Source organism: Podarcis vaucheri (genome assembly GCF_965113315.1).
Source record: "Podarcis vaucheri genome assembly, chromosome: 1".
Taxonomy (NCBI): domain Eukaryota; kingdom Metazoa; phylum Chordata; class Lepidosauria; order Squamata; family Lacertidae; genus Podarcis; species Podarcis vaucheri.
In genome coordinates this window covers 79,918,480-79,939,392 of record NC_138759.1, presented here as the reverse complement: position 1 = coordinate 79,939,392, position 20,913 = coordinate 79,918,480, and the positions used below count along the sequence as shown (strand labels likewise).

The window sequence follows — 20,913 nt, the reverse complement described above, 5'->3', positions numbered from 1 at the left end:
GTAACAAGAAGCCGAAAGCACCAGCCTGAAGATGACGAGTGAGACCTCGTCGAAACGTCGCACAGACACCCCGACTCTTACACGGGAAGACACCCGAAGACACCAAAACCTGCATTCCTGTACCCGTGAAAATCTACGAAAGCAAATATATATATATATATATATATCCCATTTCACTGGCAATCATATACTGGGGAAACGGCTGTGGTGATTTTAACTGTGTTGCGCCTTCAATTTTGCCCCACACAAAGTTTCACATCTTGCGCAATTAATTGTGGGAAGAAGAAGGAGGTAAAGGCTTTTGAAAGAGAGAATTGAGGAAATGAAAGCAGATGGTTACGTCAGAAGGATATAGCCGTGGCTTGTGAAGCAGGGAGCGGCAGGACAACAACATGGCCCAGCATGGATCTAGTGAGTACCTGCCTTTGTTTCCTACTGATTGCTGCTGCTTGGAGTGGAGTAGAAAAACAATGGAAGGGGCCGTGCTGGAGGAGGGCTTGGTCAGGTGCTGGGGGCTGATGCTGGGCCTGCCTGCCACTTGTTAGGATGAGAGAGAGAACTTGCCATCTTTAAAATAGTAATCCTGTGCCAAGAGACATATGTTCAGGTTTTGGCACAGGCTGTGCATAGAATCAGAACTTTCTCAGTCCTTCTCATTGCAACATTGACAGACAGAAGAGGCAAGATGTTTTAAAGCTGACCTTTTCAACTACGGCTGCTTAACTCCTCAGCTACGGGAGCTGCAGCAGTGAAAAGGCCAGAGGAAGCCCCCAACAGCACAGGCTGTTCCTGTCTCTTATGAGTCCCTTTTATTATGCTCTTTGTGTTCAATGCAGTGGATCTTTTTTTCAAATAATGTGTTCAGAAGTAGGCCTGGTTAGAGGAACTGTATTGAAATGAGTATTAGAGGAACTGTATTGAAATGAGAGCTGGTGGTAGGGGGCATACTTATATTTTAAATCCTGCCTCATTTGTTGAGCTCTGTGAGAATGACGTCTGACTGAAAATGCAAAAATGCACTGGGTGGTCTTGGACCAGTCAGCTTCTTTGTCTTAACCCACCTCACAGGGTTGTTGTGAGGATACAGTAGGGAGGAAGAAAACCATGCCTGCCACCTTGAGCTCCTTAGAGGAAAGGCAGGATATAAATAAAATAAATACATACATACAAACAAACATAAAATAAAAGAGTGGGCTATGTAGGACCTTAAGCATATCACAAGTCCTACCCCATCCTGTCTCCAATTTCTCTTGCATTTACGTGCACATACAGTTACAGCAACCTGGCTATAATTTAACTACCCTCCTATACTCAGAACCAGGCAGCTAAACAGTAGAAAAAGGTTAATTCCAGATGAAGTGATGTACGGTAAAATTCTCTGTATGTTTGTCAGAAATAATTCCCTCTCTAAACAATTAGGTTTTGTCCCTAGTAAAAGGGTTTAGCATTACACGGTTAAGAGCTGGAGCGTTAACATGTGTGCGTGCGGCATGAAATACCGTATTTTTCACTCTACAAGACGCACCTAGTTTTTGGAGGAGGAAAACAAGAAAAAATATATTCTGAATCTCAGAAGCCAGAACAGCAAGAGGGATCACTCCGCAGTGAAAGCAGCAATCCCTCTTGCTGTTCTGGCTTCTGGGATAGCTGTGCAGCCTGCATTCGCTCCATAAGACGCACACACATTTCCCCTTTTTAGGACGGAAAAGGTGAGTCTTATAGAGCAAAAAATACGGTAATTTCAGCAGTGTCTGGCAAGCTACTCACTTGGAAGCAATGGTCCTTTTTCTTGATGATAAATCCAGTATCTTGTGCCCTCTGTTCATCAGATCAAGGGCAAGAAGACTACCGCAATGAAGTGACACTTTCCAGACTTAGGCTCCGAGTGGTTCCACCTGAGGTCCTGCAAAATAATGGCATAGAAAGCTTGAATTTAGACCGGAACAAGCTGAAACAGCTCCCTGGGATTGCAAAACTTTGCAACCTGAAAAAGCTGGTTTTGTCTAAAAATGATATCATAGACTTTCCAGAGGAAATCAGGCGCTTGGTCCATCTGGAGAAGCTGGAACTCAATCAGAACCAAATCCGTGTTATCCCAGAGGGAGTCTTTTCCTGCCTTCCAAAGTTGAGACATCTTCGACTGAACAACAACCGCTTAGATAGGCTTCCCAAGGACCTGGCAGTCTGTTGCAGCAGCCTCCAGTACCTCAACCTGTCCAACAACTTGTTCCTAGCTATCCCTTTGGCGGTCTTGGAGCTGAAATGTTTGCAAGAGCTCTACCTGTATAACAACAAGCTGCGCCAGCTTCCCATGAAGATGTTCAAGGAGCTGCCTCTGAAGATGTTCAAGGTCAGCGGGAATCCTCTCCGGGAGCCTCCCTATGAGGTCTGTGCAGGAGGCCTCAGGCAGATCATCAGCTACTTTGACCAGCTGCAAAACAGCCGAGCGGAAGAGGACAGGCGAGTCAAGACCATGTTCCTGGGGATGTCCTTAGCAGGGAAGTCCACCATTTGCAAAAGCCTGAAGCAAAGGCAAATAGTTCGAATGTCGGAGGAAGAGCGGACCGTTGGGATTGAGATCAGCGAGTTCCAGATCCAAGGCTTCACTTTTCTCTTCTGGGACTTTGCTGGCCAATTGGAATACTATATGACTCACCACATGTTCATCACCCCACAGGCTCTGGTCATCTTGGTCATTAACTTTCAGCAGTAAGTGTCATCTTCCTTACCTTGCGAAGGGAGGGCAAAGGGGAGCGTGGCTTTTAGGTCCTGTTGGCACCAGCGGGGTCGATTTACATGTGTGCTTCACATTCCTGTTTATAAGTGAATGGGATTTAAATGTGTTGTCTGGCTAAATTTGTACTCCTGGGTATGAAGTTAGCTTTTTTTGTCAGCCAGAAACTCTATAATTGCAGGAGTTTTATCCCTGCTAGTACTGTATGCCCATCAGAGAGCAGTGAGCTAATGAAGTCTTAAATCTTATGCACACTTGGAGTAAGCTCCACTGAACACTTTCAAGCAAACTTGCATAGGCTTGCACTGCATGCTAAAGCCTATTGCAGAGGCCTTAGTTAGACATTGAGGTGCACTACTCATCATTGCACCCCATCTAAATTAAAAAAGACAGCAACAAAGCATGCTTTCCATTATTCACTGAGTGAAATCTTTTTTGCTTGGCCACCACCAATCAATTAATATTACTTTTATGGAAAATCATTATTACTCTCTTCTTATGGATATTTTCACAAGTGCCACAATTGCAAGCTGGGAAGAATATATTTTTCTCATAGCAGAGGCCACTTCTTAATATCTGTATTAAGCTCCGGTCGCATCCACAACATGTATTTAAAGCATTTATCATTCCCTGAAAGAAAATGGGAGCTGTACTTTACCCACAGAAAACTACAATTCCCAGCACGCCTAACAAACCACAGTTCCCGGGACTCTTTGGGGGAAATCGTGTGCTTTAAGTGCATATTGTGAATGTGACCTCACTCTCTTTGTGAGCTACCAATATTAGAGAAACAAATTTGTTTACCCAAAGAATGTCAGGGCAGCGGGCTGAGTCTGTGAGTGATCTGGAACTTCCCTTTTTCAGGTATCAGCGGAGCGATGACTCCTTCAAGGAGCTTGTTGGATTTTGGATTAACAACCTCTTTATGCGAGTGCCCAATTCTGTGGTCCTTCCCGTTGGAACGCACATAGATGTTTGTTGTGAGCAGGAGGTTAAAGAAAAGAAAGAGGATATAATGAGCAAGATCCAGGACATGCTGGATGAGAGAAAGAGCACCTTAGCCCATCTCATTGCCAACCTGGAGGACAATGAGGAATCAGAGTTCTTTGTGGACCAGTGGAATAGGCTGAAGGAAATGGAGCAATGCACCCTTACGGTGAGGAAAATGTGGTGTATTTTGAATATTTAGGATGCCCTACATCAGGGGTGAGAAACCTGTGGCCCGTCAGATGTTGGACAGAACTCCCTGAACATCAGTAACAATGCCTGTGGCTTGACCTGAGTTAGGAGTCCAACAACATCTGGGAGGCCACAAGTTTCCAGTCCCTGCATTACAGAATATGATGTGATGTAAACTCCCAAGAGTGTGTTGGTTGGGAAAGAAAAATTTAGTAGATAAAAAGAGAATTCCCTGGATGCCAAGATTCAGGTTTGGGACAAGTACCCTTGGGTGAGCAGAGATTTAAAATCACAAAATATGCAGAAAAGTGAAATGTGTAAAAATAGACTGTTGGACCTTTAAAATATGTCCTTGTGAGTTCCAAAACTTCCCATTTCCCCATCATAGGAGGAAAAACATGTTTGGGAAGTTAAAAATAGTTTACTTACAAACTATTCAAAGGTCAGATTCATGTGCTTTTCCATACACCAGTCAGAAAGCACAGGCAGTAACATGGCTCTCTTGTGCGTGTTGCCATCTGGCCCCCAATTTGTCAACTCCTTAGTCAAAAGTAGGATGTGAACAAGCAGCATCTTTGTTGGTGGGGGGGGGGTATATAGACATTTTGGAGGCTGGGACATTGAACCTTAAGAACAAAAGAAGTTGCCTAGAGCAGACCAAAAGTCCATTCATTCCAGGGGTGGGAACCTCCGGTCTGGGGGCCAAATATGTCCCACAAGGTCACCCTCAGTGGCCCTTGAGACTAATGCTGCAGGCCACTGAGACCCGCCCTAAGCACATCCCCCTTTTGCCAGCCCACACCACTCACTGGCCTTACTTTTACACCTTCCACGAGTGCTTCGGCCCAGCTGGAATGTGTCCTTGAACTTTGATAATGTCTCTCACTTGCCTGAATGCAGGACCGAGAGCAGTGTGTGAGTGAATTACAAGATATCCTGCTGTACAAAGGTAAAATTTATATGAGTTGACCCACCCCGTTTTTCCTCTGGCCGTGCCCAGCGACCTGCTTCCAGTAGTGGCTAGCCTTGTGCCTGTAGGCACCCACAAGTGGAACCTGAAGTTATTGTTCCCCAGCAGTTGATTCTTTGAGGCATAAATCTTCAGATCTGGGAGGATGCAGCCAACCACCACTGACAGATGACTTCTTTCACTTATGAATAAGATACTTCCTTTCATCTGTTCTGAATCTCATGTCCATCTAGAGATTTAGTTTGATTGTAGGAATCTCAAGTTCTATGACACGAGCAAACCCCCTGGCCACCAGCATGCATAAACCATGGACTGCCCACCAGAATAACAAGATGCCAATCTGAGTCTTCGGTTGTTTGCATCTATTGCTTGCTTGTAAACTGTTTGGAGTTTTGGTTTGTTTGTTTGTGGCATCTGTATATTTTTTTGCCCCAGGTTTTGGACCTTGTTCCCGTCAATTGCATGGATTACGAGGACATCAAAACACTCGAAGGCACAATTCTGAAGCACGTCAAGAATGAAGCTGTCTTCCCGAATGTCATCCAAGTGCTGCCCCCTATCTACAAGCAAGTAGAAGCTGCAATTGTGAATATTGTGCAAAAAAATGAAGAGTTGGCAGAGCATGGCAAGTAACTGTTATGAATGGGCATTTTGCGCCTCCCCTCTCTTCCCCCTCTTAAATGCAAGATCCTAGCCCTTGAATAGGTGAAGTCATGATACAGAACAGGGTCCTTCTGAACATTTGGGAAGAGATGTTGCTTGGGGTAGTATATCTGCTTTCGTCGCATGTGGAAGGTTCCCAGTTCATTCCCCAGCATCTCTTGGGAAAGACTCCCTTGCCTTGAAACCCTGGAGATCATCAGCATAGATGAAAACTGAGCAAGATGCACCAATAGTCAGACTCAGTAGATGGCAGTTTTCTATGTATAGAGTGTATTTCACTGAAATACACAGCCACCATCACAGCCTCTTCATAAACACTTGCAATAAGGGTGATGGCCTCTAGATTGCTTGGGGGAGAACCAAAGTCTCTGAGGCAGTCTCTCAGACAGCTGTCCCTCAGGACAATAGCAGGAGGCTGATACTAGCTTCTCTTCTGTGGTCAATTTGCTTATTTTTATAGTCCACTCAGCCTGAAAAGTTGAGCAGGCCCCTGTTTTAAACATAATAAAAATCCAGTAAAAGCATAAAAATCCAATTAAAGCATAATAACATTTGAACCAAGCATAAAGCATATAAAATAAAACAAAATGATCACTGGTTGATGGCCCTGATCCCCTTCTGCAGCAAGACCACAGAGAAAACTCCCCAAACATTCAAATTTAAAACTATGGGAACATTTTCACATTCCCAGATCTACAATGAATTCCAGAATAGTTGTTAACCACCTGGAGGAGCCAGCTTAAGTAAGGATGTGATTCTTCATTAGCACTGACCTCTCTAGTATTTACTGTCCTCCTCTAGTTCTGCTTCAACAGCAGAACTACAGCATTTCAATCACTTATAGACAGGGATGGGGAAGACTTTCAGATCACATCTAGAGGCGAACCTTACCTACTGTATTTTTTGCTCTATAAGACTCACTTTTTCCCTCGTAAAAAGTAAGGGGAAAGGGAAATGTGTGTTCGTCTTCTGGAGCGAATGCAGGCTGCGCAGCTATCCCAGAAGCCAGAACAGCAAGAGGGCTTTCACTGTGCAGCGATCCCTCTTGCTGTTCTGGCTTCTGAGATTCAGAATATTTGTTTTCTTGTTTTCCTCCTCCAAAAAGTAGGTGCATCTTGTGGTCTGGTGCGTCTTATAGAGCGAAAAATACGGTAATTCACACTTTGTGAAACAATACACAAACTGAAAGACAGACAGCTGTTCTTCAAAATTTATAAATAAATAGCCAAGTCATGTGGAAACGTGGATAAATGGGTTTAGGGGTGGAAATATGAGAAACGGAGATAATCCTAATTTGACAAATCCATCCATCCCATTCTACGGACAGGCTGATCCCAAACCTGCTTACTCAAAGTATTTCGTTCTGTGGATCCCTTGCAGTCACTAGAAACAAGTCTTCTTCTAATGGTCCTTTAGGTATGATGGATCTGAGTTTGTTACACAGAGAGCTTTCCCGTCAGTATCACCTGACCCACCTTGATGTAGAACTTCTGCGGGATATCCTGAGATACCTTCACCGCATTGGGCTAATCGTGTGGTACGAAGAGGTCAAGCAGCTGGAGAGCACGGTGTTTCTATGCCCGGACATTCTCATAACCATCTTCAAAGTGAGTGCCAGGTGTCCTTGGCTGCTTCCACACCAGATCTCTTTATGCTGTAGAAACGTTGATTCTCTGAAGTTAGCTAGAAGGAGAATGAAAATGGAGGTGCCACACAAGTGTGTAGCATTTATTTATTTACCATGTCACAGCAGAAAGTTTTCTAGGAGATCAACAGACAACATCCTTTAGAGTGCCAAGGCTCAGCCTGAGGTTGCCAACTGCTTTACAGACGGATGTTCTGTGCCTTTTATTTATACACTACTATAAAATCTAGTAGGTAGGAATTGGCTAGATGGGTCCAGGGAGTGGTTAATGCCTCATTACAGGAGGGAGTTATGCCCACCATCTTGTTGTCCCCACGAACCACATCTAGTTTGAACCTGATCGAGGAAATCGAGGAAATCAGTAATGCATCTTCACCACGCCTTATCCCTTGCATTCCAAAGGCAGGCACGTCCTTCAGATCAGCATGTTCACACTGCAAGCTGTAGAGGCGAATGCAAGACTTTTATGACCTTCTGGGTTGTGTTCTAGCACAAAATGGGGATTTCAGGTAATTACTGTCTAAATGAGACCACTTGCTCCAAAAGGGTTTATTTTGGAAAGATAGCAAAGGATGGACTATAGGGACAGTCTGTGCCCCCCCCATGCCCCCCCTTGCCATCTTTGAAACACTGCATCAGCGTCGGCATTGCATCTCACAATAGGATTGCAGATAATACAGCGGGATGGACTAGCCAGGCATGTGTGTTGATTCACCTGTGCGTATCAGCTACTGAGAGAGACCAGTTCTGAATTCCCGTCCGCCAACCACATCTTTGCTGGAAGCCATTTTCTTTCAATGACTCCTAATAGCTGTAGCATATGCTAAGAGGGTTAGGCAGGCTTCCCCAACTTGGTGCTTTCAAATATTTTTAACTACAACTCCCATCATCGCTGTCTACTTATCATGCTGGCTTGGGCTGATGGGAGTTGTGGTCCAAAACATCTGAAGAATGTATTTGCTACCCCTGATCTAGGGAAAGTGTGAGCCTTACCTGTCGTGTATTTAAGACTTAATTTTTCTATGCCTCTTTTTTTATGCTTCTGTTCTTCCAGACTCTTGTCCGGTATGGCCTGACGCAGCAGCTGGAGAGCATTGCTGTGGACATCTTGATAGCAGAACATGCCACCATTCGAGACCGGGCCAACTGGGTGTGGGCATTCAAGTCAAAGGCCATGTTGTGCCAGAAGGCCATGAGAGCTTTGCTCAAACACCAGCTCTACCTGGACGGCATGAGAGACGTCTTTGAGGAAATGGTGGGCAGCAGGTCTCAGAAGGGGAAGCTCTTTAGCCTGCTGGAGCACTTTGAGATCTGCCTGGAGGTCAGAAATACAGAGGGGCTCAATCCAAGAGCCCGAGTCTTTGTGCCTGGATTGCCATGGGAAGCCGCACAAGGCCATGAGGAAACTCACTACTTATTTCCCACTTATCTCAACCAGAGTGAGGAGGTTTCCAAAATGTGGGGAGGAGACCACAAAGAAGACCTTCATATCCGTGTCTACTTTTCCCCAGAGATCCCAGAGGGCTTCTTCAAAAGGTAGGAAAAAAGGTGCCAGAAATTAACAAGAACACCTCCCTCTTAGAATGGCAATTGTGCTCACCTGAGAGGGGCTGGAACTGAGTTCTGGTGAGTTCCAGCTGAAAAAAAAGCTCTGGTTAAACAGACTGCTGATTGCATAGAGGTCATATGACGTGATGGCCCAGCTTGTGACCAATTTCTGCTGTTTGCAATCTCCTTTGAATTTGGGCCGCAGTCATGAAAATTTGCTGATAACCTGGGGCAGCCACAAACATACATTTCCCACAGAAATTATCAAGCAAAAATTGCACTACAGCAAAATTTTGGTATTTTGTGTGTCTTTTGATCAGTTTGTATTTTTTAAGTAAAGTTTAATTTAAAAAGTTACATTTAGTTAAGTTTTAGTTTCTTTTGTTTGTTTGATAAATTAAACCAATATCATTTACCGCCAAGAATGAGTCTGTCTGTCTATCTATCTATCTATCTATCTATCTATCTATCTATCTATTCATATATTCCCTGGCTGCACACCCAAGGAAATACGTTGTGCACATGCATGATGGGATCTGAAGGCATTGGCTGTTGTTTCTTTCTTTCCAGGCTCATGGTTAAAGCTTGCTCTTTCTTCTCAACCCACTGGGTTGCAAAAGCGATATGCCTGCTCATCTGCAGTGGCAAACCTTTACTGATCAAAGCGAACAACCAGAAAGGATATAGCTACATTGAACTCAGGTGCAGAAAACCAGCTGAGAGGGCAGGTACCACAGAAGGACAAACTTTGACTCACTTTGTTGGATGTTAGAAATGATCTCCTTCCTTTGTCTTTCACCTGAAAAGCCAGCATTATCATATATCAAGCGCAAAGCTTTTATGAGAAATTGGAGCAGATAGGATCATGCTTGGTTTCGGGCGTTAATCTGAAGCTTGATTTGATGTGCCAACACAGACCCGATGGTGGCAGCACCAAACTCAGGCACAAACAGCAGAAAACTTTTGCGTAGGTTAAATTTGGCAGTTTCAGATGCATGTAGTGTTATCCTGAGTTGTAGGTAGATTTATACATGATTGGGGGAGGGATTTGTAAACAATGAGGTCGGGGGGGGGAAGGGAAATGTGGAAAAGCACAGATGAAGATAAAAACCTTACTAACAGTGGCAGCAGTTGATAACATAAACATCCTAACATTGGTGAGTCGACATGTAAAAGGTACCCCTGCCCGAACGGGCCAGTCTTGACAGACTGTGGGGTTTGTGCGCCCATCTCACATTTATTGGCCAGGGGCCAGCGCTGTCCGGGGACACTTCCGGGTCACGTGGCCAGCGTGACATCGCTGCTCTGGCGAGCCAGAGCCGCACACGGAACGCCGTTTACCTTCCCGCTGGTAAGCGGTACCTATTTATCTACTTGCACCCGGAGGTGCTTTCGAACTGCTAGGTGGGCAGGCGCTGGGACCGAACAGCGGGAGCGCACCCCGCCGCGGGGATTCGAACCGCCGACCTTTCGATCGGCAAGCCCTAGGCATGTAGTCGACATGTAGTGTGATTAAAAATTGTGCCAATTCAACCCCACAAGTGATAATAATGAACTTTTAAATGTAATTCAGTGGAAAGCTTCATGAACCACGTGCCCTGAAATTTGGGGTCCCCTCCAAACCAGTGCCAAGCTTTTGCACCACAAACCCTGCATTTTGCACCAGTGTGGAGTGAATCAGACAATGTTGGATGTTAACTGGGAACCATGGTATGCTGTATCAATTCTTCAGTTTGGAGAGTGGTACAAAACGTGGGGTATTTTTAGTGCAAAACGAGTGCAAAACTTTGGGACTTGTTTGGTTTCAGTTCTATTCACTTGTGGATTAAATAAGCATAATGGGTTATTTGATGATGTGTTGATTAGCTGAGGGAAGACCCACACCATACATTTAAAGTACACCCAACACACCTTTTAAAGCACATAACTTTCTCCAGAGAATCCTGGGAATGGTAGTTTGCAAAGGATACTGGGAATTGTAGATCTGTGGGGAGAAACTAGAGTCCCCAGGATTCTTTGGGGAAACCACGTGGTTTAAATGTAGCTTGAATGCACTTTATATGTGTGCTGTGGCTCTGCCCTTTCTGATGGCAGGATGCTTGTGTTAACCACATTTTTGGTGAACAGTCACTGTTAATAAGGAATTATGCCTGCAGTTTTCTGCATTTCTTCCCTTCTGATCTCACTGTTTACAGTTTCCTCACCAATGATGTACAAATACGCCTGCAAGTTGGGGTAACATTTAGTGCATCTGATGAAGTGGACTGTAGTCTATGAAAGCTAGATTTGCTGCCTTTAGGGTACTACAGGAGGCTTTGTTGTTTTCGATAATTTATTTATTTATTGCTGATAAATTGTTTTGCCGGCAACTTCTGTTGGCTAAAAAGATGCATCTGTCAACATTTCCCTTTAGCCAACTATCTAGACAGAAAATCCCACTTAGTTCCGTTTCTCTGTTGTCTTTCAAAGGATTCCAGTTGGTGTGGGACTTTGTGATGACAATAATCTCCATCAGCAATAAACTCTTGGAGGAGTGGCCTGGTCTCCATCTTTGTGTGAAGACACCTTGTCGGACAGCTGGCTGCCCTGCAGAATTTGTCTGGCCAGATGTGGATGACAAAAGCACAGTGTAAGTATCTCACCCCTCTGCTCCCCTGCCCTGAGAGCATGAAGTTTCCTAACTTTTCAGCAGTAAAAACAGCAAATTCCATCTTCAGTGATGAAGGCTTCTGGAGAATTTGAAATCTTGCACACTGTTTAGCGACATTTTGGTTAGCCTAATAAAGGTAATGCCTTAATATGGATTTTGATTTTTTTCTTATAGGCCAACACAGGTACCTTTTGTTATTTGCATAATGTTTAAGTTACAACTACAGTAGCTTTGGCCATACCCTGAGAACACATAGTGTATTTCAAACAAAGCCCTGATGTTCGCCCAGAGGCAAAGTGCTCTGAATTCAAAGCAACTAGGAGGATGGCTCTGTACCCATCAAAGTCAATTTTAAAATTTTCATATATTTCCAATGGGCCATTTTGTGCTCCAATGCTCCACCATATTCCACTAGTGATACCAAGAAACAAATTAACTGTCCATCTTTCTTATCACCTCTTATTTGATGTGTGATGTGTTGTGTTTTGATTTTTTCTTTTCCTTCATCATCATCAACCTTTTTATTCGACCGTCAGTCAGGAAAAAGTACATTTGTCAATACACAGTTAAAAACTCCTTTGGGCTTCACATTCTTCTAGCTAGACCTCAGGGGGCTAATTTGCACAATATATAAATCAGACAAGTTATCTATCAAGCTTTTCTTTCTCCCACAAAGAGACCATAGGCAACACATAACAAGTTAAGTTCTCTCATTTCAAATACTTCTTTATGTTCACAACAACCCTGTGAAATAGGCCAGGCAAGTTCTTTTTTACTGTTGCTCTTTCAGTTCGCATGCCTCTTTCCCACATAAGTATGTCTAAATCCATTCATACCACACAAGAGCAAGGGGGGGGGGGAGAAGGAAGAACACATAATTACAACAGTCTTAATACCAATTCATTTCAAAACATGTCAAGCCAAATAAACATAAAAATATTGCTATATTTTAAATTCATGATAAAATAGGCAATATTGACTATTAAAAAAAAGTCATCAATAGATGATGCTTAAAATATCTAAGGCAGGGGTCAGCAAACTTTTTCAGCAGGGGGCTGGTCCACTGTCCCTCCAACCTTGTGGGGGGGACAGACTATATTTTGGAAAAAAATAATGAACGAATTCCTATGCCCCACAAATAACCCAGAGATGCATTTTCAATAAAAGCACACATTCTACTCATGTAAAAACACTCTGATTCCCAGACCATCCATGAGCCAGATTTAGAAGGCAATTGGGCCAGATCCAGCCCCTGGGCCTTAGTTTGCCTACCCATGATCTAAGGCATATGTAAAATATAAACATTTATGTTTGAAAATATTTAAACCAGATAGGCTAAAACTCTCAGGTGCTGTCAGGTTTTTATGAATAGTGTAACCAGCAGCAAGTTTCTCAAAGTTGTCAAGTTCCAGAAATAGCAGCCAGCCTCCTTTGAGCCAGCCACAAACATTCTCACATAGGCCATTCTCTCCTTCCCCTATTCTGATGTTCCCCTATTCTGATGTCCAACAGAGATGGGGGAAGTGCGGCATTGATGTTCCTCCTTCTTTCTGCTCTGGGTGTCCACACCCAAACAAACGTTCATGCAGCCTTCATGCACAAAGCAGCATAGGTCAGTTTGCCCAGAACACCCCATCACACCTGGATGGTGAGGCAGCTCTCCAAAGCTTCTCCTGCCTCTGGGCCTAGAGCCCAGCATCCCAAGATCCACAGATAAGCAGAACAGCAAAGCAAACCAATTAGCACACAGTCGTACCTTGGTTCTCAAACGCCCTGGAACTCGTACGTTTTGGCTCCCGGTCGAAAACCAGAAGTGAGTGTTCCGGGTTTCTGAACGTTCTTTTGGAAGCCGAACATCCGACGGTGCTTCCACGGCTTCCAATTGGCTGCAGGAGCTTCCTGCAGCCAATCAGAAGCCGTGCTTTGGAAGTCGGAACATTTCGGAATTTGAACAGAATGGATTCCGTTCGACTTCCGAGGTACGACTGTACATCAAAGGAAGGGAGTACAAATATATATGAGCTCATTTTTGCAACAACCACCAATTAGTCTGGGGTTACCTTGACTACCAAGATGGTATTTGCAAGCCTTTTGGAACATTTCTACTTTAGTTCAACACAAATGGGCAGATTTCGCCAGTCAGACCAATCATTGTGTACTCCCCCCCCCCCAAAGATCTTAGCAGTGGTTTGGTGAGATTTGAATAGGCTTTTGTATGTCCAGCATTCTAGGATTGTTTTACTCAGAATCGGCACATTTGAATTAATGTACCTAAGTTATGTGCATAAATTTCAGGGGGTGTACTCTTGAGTATGGCCAATGTGGGAATACAATCCCTAGTCCAGCATTTATCTGATCTGGAGGGTCATAGATACCACGTCCCTGCCTTAGGCTGTTTACAAACTATACCCCTAAAGCCCATTCTTTCACCAAAGGAATTCTGGGCACTGGCAATTCCCAGCAGCCCTTAACAAACCAGAATTATTTTCGGGGGGGGGGGGGGAATGCACTTCAAATGTGCTGTAGTGTGTACACAGCCTTTGTGTCGCCACCCTTCAAGCTGAAAAGTTACCAAAAATAAATATTTTGATTGCAAAATCTGTTTACTGTTGCCTTGGTACTCCTTCCCTTCTCCAAAGGACCAAAGAAGAAATCAAAACATGTGGAACTTGTGCCTTTCGATTTGAAACTGAGCTGCTGTTACCAAAAGGTGAGACCGGAGATTTCATTCAGCTGTAGACACATTTAAACTTGGCTGGTGTGGGGCAGGAGCTGAGGAGAGACTGTCAAGTACAGTCGTACCTCAGTTGTCGAACACCTTGCGACTCAAACGTTTTGGCTCCTGAATGCCGCAAACCTGGAAGTAAGTGTTCCGGTTTGCAAACTTTTTTGGGAAGCTGAACATCCGATGCTGCTTCTGTAGTTTCTGATTGAGTGCAGGAAACTGCTGCAGCCAATTGGAAGCCGCACCTTGGGTTTTAAAAGTCAAACGGACTTCCGGAACGGATTCTGTTCAAGAAACAAGGTATGATTGTATTGCCCTCTAAAGTGCACCTGTTGCTTCTTCTGTTTTGTTTTGTGAATGTGTTGGAGGGTGATATAGACAACAAATAATAGTTAAGTGATTGATTTCAGTGGGTTTAAGCACATTTACATTTTCACTGGATTGTGGCCAAAACAGGAGCTACTGTAATTGCTGGTATTATAGTATCATGCTAGTAGGGGTGTTTTGAATCAGAAGATAGAATCATAGAATCATAGAGTTGGAAGAGACCACAAGGGCCATCAAGTCCAACCCCCTGCCAAGCAGGAAACACCATCAGAGCAGTCCTGACATATGGTTGTCAAGCCTCTGCTTAAAGACCTCCAAAGTAGGAGACTCCACCACACTCCTTGGCAGCAAATTCCAAAAGATCTTGCCAAAGTACAGCAAGGAGGTGATTGGTGGGAGCTTTCCATCTCTTGACTCATGTCCATAGCCCAGTGCATAGGAGTCAACTCCTAGGCACTGCGGTCCCTTCGGGACCCCCCCCATAAAATATTTGAGGGGACTGCCCCTCTCCCAAATTGATGGGCATGGTGTGTGTGTGTGTGTGTGCGCACAGTGTCATGTGATCGATTATTTGGGTAGGGGTTTACCTGGTCCCCCTCCCCAATATTTTATTCAAGTTGGCACCGCTGGCCTAGTGTGTCCTTGCTCCCCTCAGGCCTTCATAATTTCCATTACGGCTATCATTTTAGCATACTGCCCAGAGTTTGTGCTTTGGCTGCCTCCTCTACTTGCTCAAAGCATCATAAAACACAGTGCTTTTTTAGTTAAAAAGAATGAAAGAAAGGAAAAGGTTCTGGCACTCTTATATCGATAAAAATACTGTGGGGTGTCAGCAAAAATTGGCTGCCATGGGCAGCATAAAAAAGAAAGAAGTACTGGTGTGCGATTATCAGTGAGTACCACAAAAAAAACCCCACTGGAAATATGAAATAGTAATGCAAAACTAAGAGTATGAAGAGGGGAAATATTCACCCAGTCAGTAGTCGCATTTACTAGCTGGATAACTAACCATGTTCTTGTTTTAGTCCCAAGTGAACGGAGCATTGCCCAGGCCCCTGCACAGTATTATGTCACCAGCTATGGCAACGCCACCTTTGGATCCAGCACTGTCCATGTGGAAAGTCAGGTATGCATGTATGTGTGGGCTGCTGTTGACTGTGCTTTGTTCTTGGGGATTTATACTTTTGTCTAGGCGGTCTTGATGACTCCTGTTGGAGTGCACCATATAGCTGTAAAAGGTGCATTATTATCTTCATCACTTTCTCCCCAAAAGTGCTGGAGTGTTTCCCCAAAATTTCCTATGCCAATTAAGGAAATTCAGACTGCAATTCCCTAGAGCAGGGTAACCATACAGTGCCCTCCAGAGAGGTCTGGATGCCAACTCCCACCAGCACCAGGCAGCAAGGCCACTTACCAGAGATTATGGGAGCTGTAGTCCAACACAGCTGGAGGGCACCATGTTGGTTCCTCCTCCTAGAGAGTGATCAAATATAGCATGTTTGACTTATTATTAGCACAGCTTAAAAAAACACCCCTGCAAAGCTCACCCAATATTTATTTGCAATTTGCAATAATGAAAGAGAAATCTTGACAGCACTAATATGGAGAGAAAATCCCTCTAAGGACTCTAGTGCTATGGTTGGAGATTACCCCTCTGCTTGCTCTACACTCAAAGGCAGACCCCTGCTCTACTCACAGAAGTACAATTCCCTAGTAAAACGGATTGATTGGGAAACTGCAAGCTCTTGGAGAGGGATAGGGGTTGCCTAACAATCCCTCAGCACCCATGACTGGTTTAAAGAGGTACCACGGTGCTTTAAATGCATGGTGTGAAGGGACCCAGAATGTCCTTGCATAAAATATTATTTATTCTGACACGTTTTAAATTAAGTTGTCTTCTTTTAACAAAATGGCCACTTCTGTAGCTTTATCCCATTACCTGTTTTGTTGCAGAATATCCTGGACAAATGACAAGAACCATGCAAGAAAAACTGCCAGCAACATTTGCAGAGATTTTCAGAGACACATTTGGTCCATGTGGCACCTTAGAAACGCTTCATTCTAAACTGACTGTTTGACCACCATAGGTTGAAAATGCAACGCAAATTCCATGGTAGAATGCCAATTTATTTACAGATATATGTGAACAGAAGTACAAGTATGCAATCTAATAAACTTCTACCATACAGAACAATTTGCAGGGATTCTTCAGCACGATTCATCATTCACTTTAAGTCGATTATATGCAATTAAAAAAAATCATTTTATTTGTTTCATAACATTTATACACCAAGTGTTTGTAAAAAACACCTCCGAGTTAAAAAAATTAAAAATCCACTGCAGCTTTCTAAGCATCTAGGTAAGTTTGTCTACACAACTATGTTTTTAGCAAGTGCCACAAGGAATACAGTGCTTGGTATCAACAGGCAGGGAGAACCCAAAGTGCTCATAGAGACCCCTGTAGGAATGACCCCCCCCCACAAAAAATATTAACACTAGGGAATGCAATTATAGTAACAATACGTAGAACTTTCAGATACACTATTACTGTAACAGGAAAGTTAAGGCGTGTCAGAAGCACATTAGCTGGAGTGTTTGAGCTGCCCATTCTCAAGGGATCTGGACAGGTAGCAAGACAAAAAGTACACTCTATTCAATACCTGCATCTTGTGTAGCTTCACAAGAGTTAATGGAGTAATGCTGGTGCCTCTTTGCTCGAGAAATAAGTCCTCTGATTCAGCACTGCGTACAGTACATTTGAAATGTTATTCTGACATTTTGCAGGGCATAGTAAGAGACAGCATATGCTGTCTCTTACTATGCCCTGCAAAATGTCTTCTTAATGATGTACACTTTCCTGGGATCTTTTGATAAAGGGCAATATATAAATAATAAAAATAATAAATAAATAACAATATCATATAAAGAGGGCCAGAAACAAACTCTCCTACACCTCCCCTATAAAAAACAACCATAAACACATATTGAATTTTCAAGCTTTTAGATTTTTGTTTTGTGGGGAATTTTGTTGTACAGAGAAAATAGTTATAACAGGGAGGTGGCAGAGGCTTCATTCCACATCTTATTCGTATCCTCCCTCCCTTCATTCACTGTAGGCAACCAAGTGCTCTGCTTATGGCTGGCTCCGCTCTTAGTTTTGTCACTTCAAAGGCTGTGAATTTTACGAGCGGTTTTTGTGCTATGATTTGGATAGAGTTTTCATATTCAACTTCTGCCTGCAGCCCACTTCCAAAATTGAGAAGCCCTCTACAGTCCCTTTAATTTCACTTGTCCACATAAGTGGCCAGTGATAGGATCCTGCTTGCTAGTTGTGGGTAATGTTCAGCACGGATTCTGTAAGTGCAGGGGCGTCTTACCCAGAGGCGCTAGGGGGCAGGGCACGCAGGTGCTGGGCTCTCAGGGGCGCCAAGGCGAGAGTCTGGGGCCTGAGAGTTGAGTCCGAGGAAGAGCCTGCCCATTGGTTGGAGCGTCATGATGGGCTCTGCATCGCAAGTTCAGGGGTGACTGAGCCAGTGAGATGCTGAGGCGGCCGGCCAGCTCCACCCTCCTGTGTACCTCTGGCTGGTGATGAGACTGCCCCCCCCTAGCCTGAAGAGATCCTCTCTGGGCTCTGGGGTGGGTCTTCTGAGGGAAGTGTGCTCCGACCCTTTTTCCTGGGGAAAAAGCTCTGCTGATGGCCTATTATCAAAAGGGCTTTTTGTGCACACACTATGGTCAGGCTGAATGTTAACGGATGACGTCTTGAGACCATCTACCAACAAGGCGGCCTGACTACAAAGTTTTGGCCAGAGCAAAAGGCTAAATTTATATATTCCACTCCTTGAGCATCTTAAGACACATCCATGCAAGAGCTCTCTAACTCCTAAAGCAGGAGGCACAGGAGCTGTTAACCCCAAAACTGCAAAGATATTTAAATAAGATTCCCTTCATAAGAACATTAGGGTAAAGTCACTACATGACTCCCAAATCATATCAAAAGGGAAGAGCAGGTCTTGATTTCACCCATCAAGAACTGCTGCTACACACTTCCTCTAAACTGGAAGTGAGCGAAGAGTCTGTGGGACATCCTTCTCCAGATAAAAACAACTGTGCGGAATTTGTTGCACAGCTATGTCTTACACAGCTGCCCATGACTAGGCTTGCAACCCTCACAATCTTAACTATTTGAGATAAAACTGCCCAGCTTAACAATCTGAACTATTTGAGATAAAACTGCCCAGCTGAAGACACACCCACTTCCTTTGTGGACCCAAACATAACTGGATGGAGGAGCTGCTTTGCCCCTCGAGATGTGCAGTTGGCTAGACAGACAGAGGTCATCATCCCACATCAAAGAACTGCTTTGTATAAATAACACTGGGCACTTCAGGATGCCTCGTAGTGTCACAACCAGTGCTGGCATGCACCTCTCTGAGCCTGTATGTCACCAAGACTGCAGGAGATTCACTTCTCAAATGACACTGCTACCCCATAGAGCCAGAGCTTCCATATCTTTTGGGGCCCTTGGGGCACATATGGAAAGCTAAGAACCTGTCATGGGCACCACAAAATTTCTATACTACAAAAGGAAAATTGGAGATGCTCAGAACCTTCTTCCCACCTCAAAAATAGGCAAAGCACCAAAGAGTTTCTCCTACACAAATAGTAAAAACCAAGAGCAGGCAAAACATACATCATAAATACCTAAAAACACTTCTCCTTGCACCTAAAAAAGGGGGCTGGGAAGATTGCTCCCCCTCCTCCAAACTACCAGGCAGCTTAAAGTATCCATCTGAAACCTCTCAGGGAGGAGAGGAGGAGTGTGAAGCTAAAAATCAAAGCTTGGCCTTCAGGCAATCTGCCACCTTCTGCCCACACTGAAAAGCATTCTGGGGAAAGGAACACAAGAGTGGGGTGCCTGGATGCCTGCATTTATTTTTTTGCAGCAAACCCAGAAGCACCCCGGGTAAGGAGGGTGGGAGGGTAAGAAAAGTAAAAAAACTCAGAAAAAGCCCCGTTGACCCTTTATATAATGCACATTGTGAGCTCTTCTCAGTCCCAGCAAGCCAAACTGACTAGAATAGTTCACTTATGAAGGGAACAGCCAACTACTATACCATTATTGCGAATTCTTTTTGCACTCTGTGCCTTAGGGCTAGGGCTGGACAACACCTGGTTTTCAACACTGTGATATATCAGCAGCTAAATACCACAATAAGCTGATCTGTCATGGTGTCTGGAATGTATCGAAGCAGCCGAGATACATCGCCCAGCCGAAGCCCGGGGCTTCGTTAAACTGCTCAGTTTGGGGGGCGGGAAGCCTCCCACCTCCCAGCTGAGTGAGCCCCCATACCAGTCTGGCTCATGCAAGCTGGAGGGGTGGGGGGCTTCCTCAAAGGCGCAGGCAGGTAGATCATGAGAAGGTGCTCACCCAGACCTTTCTCAGGCACTGTCTCCCTGTGACTTTGCTGTCTGCAGGCAATTTGAGCTGGTGCAATGGATTACCAGCTAAAAATATCTGAAACCGGTATCATGATCTGAACACCATACCGGTTTCAGACAATTGACCAATATATTACCCATAGGGCTGGATGGAGGGCAAGGAGTAATTGGAACATAAGAAACTGCCTTAGACCAGTGGTCTGACACTGTATATCAAGTTCAGTACTGTCTACCCTGACTGGCAGCAGCTCTCCAGGGTTCCAGGCATGGTTCTCTCCCAGTCCTACTTTGAGATGCCAGGGATCGAACCTGGGACCTTCTGCATGCAAAGCAGATGCTCTACCACTGAGCTACAACTTTGAGACGGGGGAAGAGAAACTCATCTTCCTTCACTTGAAGATGCATCATAAACAGGGCTGTGTGCACGTCGGAGGCATCCAAGAGGGGGGAATCTGCAGGTTGTGGTTTGAGCTCAGAACTCTGCTTCCTGAGAAGATCAGCTTTCACCTTCTATTTCTTGATTTAAAGTGTGTCTGATGAACCCTTAGAAGCCAGAGACCTGGCTGGGTAAATGTTTTTTAGCAGTTTGGAGCAGGGCTTCAGCAATCTCGCTTTACCCATAAAGACATGCAAAATGTGAACAAGTTGTGCTAATCAGATTAACCTGCACAATTTCTACAGGACACAGAATTTGCATCTCATGGTGCAGATTTTTTTTCCTGTTTAGCATGGAGTACACACAGCCCTGTTTTTAGCATGGTGTACAGAGAGTGCATTTGTTTTATCAGGTGCATATATAACTGGCTGAGAACTGGAACGCTGCTAGATTGCCATTTTGGCTTTGTTATTTTTATGATCTGTTTCCCAATATTTACTTTTATGTTGTTGGTTTATTTTTATTTTTATTTTATAATTGCAACATACCTTCCTAGAATCTTTTGGGCTGAAGGGCAGGATGCAAATTCAACCCTGATTGTAACCCTGTTCCCAAAAGCTTTATGAAGTGCACCACTATGGTGATGTGCACCTG

At 44.2% G+C, this 20,913-nt stretch overlaps 1 protein-coding gene across 4 annotated transcripts; it reads left to right on the top strand.

Annotated features, from left to right (window-relative positions):
* Positions 1-173: 173 nt before the first annotated feature.
* On the top strand, positions 174-16,900 carry LOC309527553 (malignant fibrous histiocytoma-amplified sequence 1 homolog). Of its 4 annotated transcripts, XM_082214379.1 has the most exons (11): positions 174-411; positions 1,830-2,709; positions 3,599-3,890; positions 5,319-5,508; positions 6,963-7,153; positions 8,246-8,727; positions 9,310-9,467; positions 11,209-11,368; positions 14,029-14,099; positions 15,467-15,567; positions 16,395-16,900. In XM_082214379.1, exons 1-11 carry the CDS (start codon positions 393-395, stop codon positions 16,410-16,412), a joined length of 2,562 nt encoding a protein of 853 aa, XP_082070505.1. In that variant the 5' UTR covers positions 174-392; the 3' UTR covers positions 16,413-16,900. The 4 variants fall into 4 exon arrangements, 3 of the variants coding, with proteins under 3 accessions (XP_082070505.1, XP_082070506.1, XP_082070504.1); XM_082214378.1 differs by lacking the exon at positions 174-411 and having other exon boundaries at positions 1,638-2,709; XR_014217261.1 differs by lacking the exons at positions 174-411; positions 9,310-9,467; positions 15,467-15,567; positions 16,395-16,900 and having other exon boundaries at positions 1,612-2,709.
* Positions 16,901-20,913: the final 4,013 nt, after the last annotated feature.